Genomic DNA, 8,875 nt, shown 5'->3' with positions numbered 1-8,875 from the left:
TATAGCAAGGAGTGCAAAATGGATTGCGCTTCCCACCCAAAAAAAATCTCGGTGTGTTTCGTCTGTAGGTCCGTGTCGCCCTCCACCCGAGTGTCCGTGTCCGTGTCCCCCATCAGACCTGTCAAGTCGCCTGCGCTCACCCGGAAGCAGGTAAGAAAGGGCGGAAGCGCCCAATTCCTTCCTTCCTTCCTTCCTTCCTTCCTTCCTTCCTTCCTTCCTTCCTTCCTTCCTTCCTTCCTTCCTTCCTTCCTTCCTTCCTTCCTTCCTTCCTGCTGACGTTGTGCTCTGTTCGCAGGTGTCGGTGTCGCCCGAGGTGCCGCCGCCCTGGAAGCGCGGTGACCACGCGGCCCGCGCGGTGGAGCAACGGCGAGAGCAGCAGACGGTCATCGTCAGAGAGGTCAGCTCTGAGGCCGACGGGGTGGGTCGGCTTTGGGCCGACTCCAAGGTCAAGCTTTGGGTGGGGCTGGCTTCTTCCAAAAGATGGCATGGCTTGCGCCAAATTTGACGCGGCTGCATTTGCAGCTTCACCTTGAATGGTGTGATTGATTCATTCTCAACATAGCCACACCCCCACTTAGGGGTGTGCAAACACGCTTTCAGTATTTGCCTATTTTTCGTTTGCTTCCGCATGATGCTTCCGTCACTTTATCAGTCGCTGTTACGTTTTGGTGAATCTTTGAGGCGAGTGGGTTTGGAATACGAGTGCACAACTCGAGCAAACTGTGTTCTTTTGTCACCTTCCCGTCAGGTCGAGCAAGCGTCCCAGGCGGGTCGCAGTGTTGCCGTGGCGACGGTGGTGGCCGCCGTGGATCAGGCCCGCGTCCGCCGGGGGCCGCCGGATGCCACCGAACAGGTGATGCATTTGAGTCCTCGGGAAAGACGGCGTTTGCGCGCATCCTCGTCATACTCGTACAGGAGTCAGGTTCTAAAAGTACACCGGTTGATATTTAGTGCTTGAGCTGGAGATCCGCGGTACGTTCTTTGTCCTCAGCGTTGTGTCTATGCACTCGTAACGACCGTACCATCTTTGAGTCGCGCTTAACGACTGCTGATTTGTCACACATTCATGGAAAAATGTTACGAGCAAGTCACGCTCGTTCTCCCACTGCAATCAATTCAGTTCAATATGGTCGACGCGCTCAGACCGCCTTCTGCTAGGAAGCTGTCATCGGACAAAAAAGTGCACTAGTCACGGCTGCACCAATTTGTCTGCTTAGTGAGGGCAAAGCGTGTCCGAGTCGATGGCCCTGAGATGGAGGCCAAGAAATGGGCGTCCTGACGGTTGCGTTGCATCAACAGGCGCAGGCTGGCGAGCAATTGCAAATGGCCGCCGCAGAGGCGCTTCACACGGCGGCGGAGCCGGCTCGGCGGGACGCCGTCGTGGTGGAGGTGAAGAAGCAGCTCACCACCGAGAAACATTTTAAAGAGATGCCGCCCGAACCCGTCGCAGCTGTCGCAGTCGCCGCCAAGTCCACCGAGACCAAAAAGACCACCAAGACCACCGAGGTCACCGAGACCACGCAGGTCAGCCCGTTCGAGCGCCGGCACTTTTATGCCTTTGGCCAGTCGACTCATTGTGCGGCTCACCCCAGATTGCGTGGACAGCCTCCGCCTCCCGCACGGACGCCGCCTCGGCCGCCCTTCCGCATTTCACTGTGGCCAAAGTCGCCGTCCCCAAAGCCGAAGTCACCCGAGAGGTAAGGGGAGCCGCTGGCGTGCCTCACCGCGACCATGTCACCGTTCAAATTGCGCCCAATCGTGGCCCAATCGTGGCCCAATCGTGGCCCAATCGTGGCCCAATCGTGGCCCAATCGTGGCCCAACCGTGGCCCAACCGTGGCCCAACCGTGGCCCAACCGTGGCCCAACCGTGGCCCAACCGTGGCCCAACCGTGGCCCAACCGTGGCCCAACCGTGGCCTCGTATACGCACGGACCGACAATGGTGTGAAGCCACCGGCGGCCGTCTTACCTTGCCCATACTAAGTCAGCCTTGGTCGTTTCGTTTCTGTGTGGACCACGTGTGGCGTGCACTTGTCTAGGAAATGCGCACTTCATGGGGACCAATAGAATTTTGCAAGGTATAGCGCTCGGTGCTACTTAAATCTTTTCACGAGCATCAAGCATGAAACAACAGCAAAGCCCGATGCTGCGAAATGTCAAGCCATCCTCTGGAGGGCGCGATTGGCGATACTGCGGGCATGCTGGCTGCAAAGAGTCACGTTGGCTCGTCACAGTCAGTAAGAGTGGCAACATAAGATGGCTGCGCTCTGGCTATCCTTAGACCGTTCCTCCACAAGTCTGCAGCTAGTACAATCCGCCTTCCTGGGCCACTTCCTTCTCTTCCTCCTCCTCCCACATCGGGTCACGAATATGGCGGGGGGATGGCTTGAATACAAAAGACCCGCCCCGGCCCGGCCCGACGGCTAACCTTTTGTTTCCGGGCCAGGTGTCGATGGCGGGCTTGGCCATGGCCACCCTACACAAAGAGCTATCGTCCCCCTCCGCACCCAGAAAAGTCATCAAGCCCGTCCACTCGCCCAGCCCGGTCCGACGGGCGACGGCCGCGGCCACGACGGAGGTTCGCGTGGCGCCCCCCTTCAAAGTTGAGACGCAGGTAGTGGGCCTTTACGCCGAGGAGGAGTTTAAAGACTTGGAGCCTCAGGTTGGTCGCACCCTCATTTGGTTCTCTCCTGAGGATTTTGGGAAGTGCAATCAATTGATTCTTGATGGTTCAAAAGCCAGCTTGCAAGCACGGGCACCGGACCGGTTCTGAGCACGTTGTTATTTATGTCTCAGGAGGCGCTGGCGGCGTCCCCGGCTGACCGGCAGGAGGCTGTGGTGCCACCCGCCCTGCTTGAGGTAAGTACAACTTGCGGGTCTTCAAATGAGATCTTTGAGATCTGTCCGAGCTGAGGCTTTCCGGCCTGCGTTTCATGACAGCGTGAGGTCTTCATTGGCCATACAATCTAGCATAGAGCGCAAACCCCGCCTGGAAGTTTGTAAATCCCGCCTGCTCGCCCGCCCGCCCGTTTCTCTGTTGAGATTGGAGCGCGTGTCCCCTCAGGGCCTGAAGAACGTGACGGTGACGGAGGGCGAGTCGGCCACGCTGGAGTGCCAGTTCGGCGGGCGGCCGACCCCCGAGGTCACGTGGTTCCGAGAGGATTACAAGATGGAGAGCTCCATCGACTTCCAGATCAGCTCGGTGGACGGCCGGGCGCGGCTCCTGATCCGTGAGGCTTTTGCCGAGGACAGCGGGCGCTTCACCTGCACCGCCACCAGCCGGGCCGGCACCGTCAGCACGTCCTGCTACCTGCTTGTCAAAGGTGACTTTTTACACCTTGTCGTTCATGTCAAATCAGCAATCACCATTTAAGTACGTATTTCATCACACCTAATTCAGTTCACAAAATGATCTGGTTGGTTTATCAAACAAGCACCTAGGCTCATTCATTTGCATGAATCGGGCAAACATCTAATCACTCTCTGATAAACGGACCCATCGTCTGGCGCGCCGGCGCGCTTGATTGTACCCGCAGCCGTGCGCGGCTAAATGAATCCAAAGTCAAGAAACGACGCCATTTGTGCGCGGTAAGCCCGGCGGCCCCGCCCTGAACGTACGCTGCTGCCCCTGTCTTGCAGTTTCCGAAGAAGCGGAAAGCCGGGAGGAAGCGACGGCCAAGACGACGGTCGTGACCACCGTGATGACAACGGGCGAAACGTGAGTCCCGATGGCCAGCTCTGAGCTTTGCAAAACATTTTCTTTCTGCGGACAGCTTTGCGTGGGGCAGGCTAACCCAAACGAGCATGGTCATTGTGTCGCTCGTCACTCAAAGCACTCACTGGTGGAAGCGGAGGGGAATGCCCTTGGTGGGTCCATCCGTCCGTTCGTTGGTCGTCGTGTTGTATTCTGGATATGGCGAAAAGGAATTTTTGCGCTTCCAAAGCACAACACACGCAAGCGCACAGAAAGCTGCGTTGACGCAACCTGGCTCTTCCAAGAGGAGACAGACCGTACGCTTGCGAGCGCTGTCTCCAGGCGGCGCTTTTTCAATTGTCGAGGCTGGTTTGGTTAGCCCGCTCGGGGCCTGTCGCGCGCTCGTCTTCACCGCCCCTCGTGTCCGCCCGTCAGTGTTGCCGCCGAGACCGAGGAGCACGTGTCGGCGGAGGCGAGCGGCGGAGAGGCCGCCGCCCCCTTCTTCGTCCGCAAGCCGACGGTCCAGAAGCTGGTGGAGGGGGCCGCCGTGGCCTTCTGCTGCCAAGTGGGAGGGAACCCCAGACCGCACGTCGTCTGGAAGAAAAATGGCGTCGTCCTCTCCACCGGATACAGGTAGACCCCGCCCTCCTGATCTTATCCCGTCGATGCTCAGAACTTTACCTCCACTCTTTTTAGATACAAGGTGACCTACAATAAAGAGACGGGCGAAAGCCAACTGGAGATCTCCATGACGTTCGCCGACGATGCCGGGGAATATTCCGTCTTTGCCAAGAATTCGCACGGCGAAGCCTCAGCTTCCATCAGCCTGCTGGAGGAAGGTAACGGCGTCCCAACTGCTCGCGTCCCAACTGAGGCGAGGATGGGCGGGTGAAAAGCGCTTTGCTTTGCCGTGTCCGCAGTGGAGTACGAAGCCTACATGAAGCTGCATCTCGCCGCGTATAAAACCGAAGTGACGACAATGATGACCACGGAGGCGGCGGCGGCGGTGGCCGTCGAGGAACAAGTCGAGTCCACGCTCGTGAGCGGATACCAGGCGCTCCACAAGAGAGGCGCCACCCCGATGAGCTTTGTCTCAGAAACGGTACTCGGCCCTCATTTAGCGCAACAAATACGTCGTGACTCGACTCGGGTGGATTGTTTGGGTGGGTGTCTGTTGTGTGCTCATGGGTTCCTTCCTGTTGGTGTACCGTGTGGAGACAAATTGCAAGAAGGGAAGTTCATGACAGACAGGCTGACAGTTGAGCGTTTTTTGCTCGCTCGTCCTGCAGGAGTTCCTTATGTCAGCCTTCGAAGAGCGGATCATTCAGGAGATTGAAATGCGCATCCTGAGGATTACTTACGCACAACTGCTTAGCGAGGACGGCGAGCAGATGACGAGCGCGCCGGAAGACGGAGCCATGGCGCCCACCTTCGACACGCTGGTGAAAAACTACCGCATCGTGGAGGGAATGGGCGTCACCTTCCACTGCAAGATGGCCGGCGTGCCGCCGCCCAAGGTGAGGGGCCGCCTGGGGACGAGCTGGCAGCACTCGTGTACATTCAGTCGCCGCGATGCCTTTGGTCGGTTCAGAACAGCCAGCCTTTAGAAAAGCAGCACACGCACATGCCCGACCAGTTTCTGTCCTTTTTAGGCCAGAAAGCGCATGAATTGATCCAATTTGAATTTCAAAAACAGATCCTTGATTTCAAACCAACCACCGTTGAACTCTTTCGAGGCGTGTCATATTCGGCACTGGCTTGAGCTTGTGTCCTTGGTTGGGCTCTGACAGATTGCTTGGTACAAAGACGGTCAGCGCATCCGTGACGGCGGACGCTACCAGGTGGAGGTTCTGCAGGACGGGCACGCCAGCCTGCGACTGGCCACCGTTCTGCCCGAGGACGAGGGCGTGTACACCGCCCTCGGCAGCAACGTGAAGGGAAACTCCGTCAGCTCGGGGAAGCTCTACGTGGAGCCTTCTGGAATCGTGTCGCCTCAGAGATACACGCCGCAGCCGCCGGCCATGCAGAGGATCCAGTACGTAGGGCTTGAGGAAAGCGCCTCGGCCGGCGGGGCCAAAGGCTTTGGAGTCCATTCCAGTGTGTGTCTTCTTAGGTCTGAATCCCCGCGCTCGCTGAGCCGCTCCCCAGCCCGCTCCTCCAGTCGCTCTCCCAGTCGCTCTCCCGGACGTTCTCCCGCCCGAAGGCTCGACGACACAGACGAGGCTCAGCTGGAGCGACTCTACAAGCCCGTCTTTGTGGTGAAGCCCACCTCGCTCAGATGCTCCGAGGGGCAAACTGCCAGATTTGACCTGAAGGTGGTGGGCAGACCCATGCCGGACACCTACTGGTTCCACAACGGTGAGAGGCAGGCGCATGGAACGCAAGGGCCCAGCAGCGGCTTTTTTACAGGGTGTCCTAATCCACAGAAGCACCGTTCAGAAGCACCGCAATCTGATTTCAATGTCGGGAGATAACGACAAACAGCGAAGAAGAGTAACAGAGGACTAATACTCGATGACATGACTTGACTTGTTTGCCTCCAGGACAACAAATCATCAATGACTACACGCACAAGATAGTGGTTAAGGAAGACGGCATTCAGTCCATGATCATCGTCCCCGCCATGCCCCAGGACTCGGGAGAGTGGACGGTCGTGGCTCACAATCGAGCCGGGCGCACCACCATCACGGTGACTCTGACCGTCGAAGGTAAGCGGGCGTCCCGCACGGCTCATTCCCGCCTCCCTGGGTGGCGCTTGACCCTTTGCGGCCTCTCTGCTCCCAGCCCGAGAAAGCTTGACGCGTCCTCGGTTCGTGGAGAAGCTGAAGAACATGACGGTCAAACAGGGCACTCTGGTGGAGTTGGCCGTCAAGGCCATCGGAAACCCGGTGCCTGACATCGTGTGGCTGAAGAACAGTGACATCGTCAGCCCGCACAAGCACCCGCAAATCAAGTAGGTGTCTGCGTGTAGCCAGGCGTGGACTGGGCTCTACTCGAGAACTCTTTAGAACATTTCACCTTCGATCCAAAACACGGTCACACGGGAGTCGTTGAACCGTAGCGCCGTCAGGTGTAAAGCAGCTGGCAAAGGTAACTTCGGTGGGGGATGCCGGAGATGGAGTCGGGCGGGGTCTTCCTCCAAAAAGGGGGGGATCGAGGATTTACAACCATTCCAATCTTCTCAATATTTGCCACGAGTCGGTCCGGATGTGAATAAGATTGTGTGTCTCTTATCCGGCTGCCACTTTGCAGCCTCCTCGGCATGGACCAAAGGGGGAGATGTCCTTCCTAACCGAGGAGATTCCGGTCCACTCCGTGAAACGTTTTGGGATGATCGTGACCCGGACGACCGCGGTTCTGTGTCAAAGGGCCGGTCCCGATCAAGGTTTCTTGTTCATGTGATTTGTCAGGATTGAGGGCACAAAGGGAGAGGCCAAGTTTCAGATCCCGTCTGCGTCGGGCTCCGACAGCGCGTGGTACACAGCCACGGCCATCAACAGAGCTGGCCGGGACACAACCCGCTGCAGAGTCAACGTGGAGATGGACTATGCTGAGCCGCAGCCCGAGCGGCGACTCATCATCACCAAAGGAACCTACAAGGCCAAAGAGATCGCCGCCCCCGAGCTGGAGCCCCTGCATCTCCGCTACGGCCAAGAGCAGTGGGAGGAGGGAGACCTTTACGACAAAGAGAAGCAACAGAAACCGCAGTTCAAGAAGAAGCTGACCTCAGTTCGGATGAAGAAGTTCGGCCCCGCCCACTTTGAGTGCAGGCTGACCCCCATCGGTGACCCCACCATGGCGGTGGAGTGGCTCCACGACGGCAAGCCCCTGGAGGCCGCCAACCGGCTGCGCATGATCAACGAATTTGGCTACTGCAGTCTGGACTACGAGGTGGCGTACGCGCGAGACAGCGGCGTCATCACCTGCAGAGCCAGCAACAAATTTGGAGTGGACCAGAACTCGGCCACCCTCATCGTCAAGGACGAGAAGGGGCTGGTGGAGGAGAGCCAGCTGCCCGAGGGGAGGAAGGGTGCGCACCGGCTGGAAGAGATGGAGCGCCTGGCTCACGAGGGCGGACCGGCCGGGGTGAGCGGCGCCGACGAGCATACGGAAAAGACCAAACCCGAGATCGTCCTGCTTCCCGAGCCGGCGCAAGTGCTGGAGGGTGACGTGGCCCGATTCCGCTGCAGAGTGACCGGTTACCCTGCGCCCAAGGTCAACTGGTACCTCAACGGACAACTCATCCGCAAGAGCAAGCGCTACAGACTACGTTACGACGGCATCTACTACCTGGAGATCGTTGACATCAAGTCTTACGACACGGGCGAAGTCCGATTGGTCGCCGATAACCCTTTGGGAACGACGGAGCATGTCGTCAAGCTGGAAGTCGCGCAACGGGAGGACTTCAGGCCTGTCCTGCGGCGCGCCCCGGAGGGGAAGCCGGCCGAGCACCCGCACGAGCCCGGCAGAGTCAGCTTCGGCGTCGCCAAGGTGGACCGACCGGCCGAGGGCGCGCAAGACAAAGAGATTGTGAAACTCAGGAAGACGCAGAGGATCGTTCACGAGAAAACCTCGGAGGAGTCGGAAGAGCTGAAGAGTAAGTTCAAGCGCAGGACGGAAGAAGGCTTCTACGAGTCCATCTCGGCGGTGGAATTCAAGACTCGCAGGAGGGACGACTCCTATGAGGATTTGCTGAAGAAGACCAAGGACGAGCTGCTCCACCACCTGAAAGAAAAAGAGGAGGCAGAGAGGAAGAAGCTGGAGGAGCAGGGCAAGGTAACCATCCCCAGCATCAAACCAGAGAGGATCCAGTTATCCCCCAGCATGGAAGCCCCCAAGATCCTGGAACGCATTACCAGCAAGACGGTGAGCCCCATGGACGAGGTGCGCTTCCGACTTCGGGTGGTGGGCCGACCCGAGCCGGAGTGCCAGTGGTTCAAGAACGGCATCGAGCTGGAGAAGTCCGAGCGCATCTACTGGTACTGGCCCGAAGACCATTTGTGCGAGCTCGTCATCCGAGACGTCACGCCGGAAGACTCGGCCAGCGTCATGGTCAAAGCGGTCAACATCGCAGGGGAGGCTTCCAGCCACGCCTTCCTGCTGGTGCAAGGTATTGTCCCCTTTTCTCTCTCTTTGGAAGTATTTGCACACGCTTGAAAGCATCACATGCCCAATGGCCAC

General features: G+C 58.4%; 1 protein-coding gene across 1 annotated transcript in view; it reads left to right on the top strand.

Annotated features, from left to right (window-relative positions):
- ttn.2 (titin, tandem duplicate 2) overlaps positions 1–8,875 on the top strand; it is a 164,034-nt gene that overhangs the window by 4,027 nt on the left and 151,132 nt on the right. The window contains exons 6-23 of the mRNA XM_088382789.1: positions 69–150; positions 296–397; positions 749–853; positions 1,300–1,524; positions 1,593–1,697; positions 2,447–2,662; positions 2,797–2,859; positions 3,065–3,323; positions 3,640–3,718; positions 4,130–4,327; positions 4,391–4,533; positions 4,615–4,796; positions 4,984–5,211; positions 5,485–5,729; positions 5,808–6,052; positions 6,238–6,402; positions 6,479–6,647; positions 7,105–8,804. Coding sequence (XP_088238915.1) covers positions 69–150; positions 296–397; positions 749–853; positions 1,300–1,524; positions 1,593–1,697; positions 2,447–2,662; positions 2,797–2,859; positions 3,065–3,323; positions 3,640–3,718; positions 4,130–4,327; positions 4,391–4,533; positions 4,615–4,796; positions 4,984–5,211; positions 5,485–5,729; positions 5,808–6,052; positions 6,238–6,402; positions 6,479–6,647; positions 7,105–8,804 — 4,511 coding nt within the window. The remainder of the gene's footprint in view (positions 1–68; positions 151–295; positions 398–748; positions 854–1,299; positions 1,525–1,592; positions 1,698–2,446; positions 2,663–2,796; positions 2,860–3,064; positions 3,324–3,639; positions 3,719–4,129; positions 4,328–4,390; positions 4,534–4,614; positions 4,797–4,983; positions 5,212–5,484; positions 5,730–5,807; positions 6,053–6,237; positions 6,403–6,478; positions 6,648–7,104; positions 8,805–8,875) is intronic.

Source organism: Syngnathus floridae, chromosome 8, assembly GCF_059516105.1.
Source record: "Syngnathus floridae isolate MCC-2025c chromosome 8, RoL_Sflo_1.0, whole genome shotgun sequence".
Classification (NCBI taxonomy): Eukaryota; Metazoa; Chordata; class Actinopteri; order Syngnathiformes; family Syngnathidae; genus Syngnathus; species Syngnathus floridae.
Note: the sequence above shows the minus strand (reverse complement) of the source record. Positions and strands in the feature narration are given on the sequence as shown.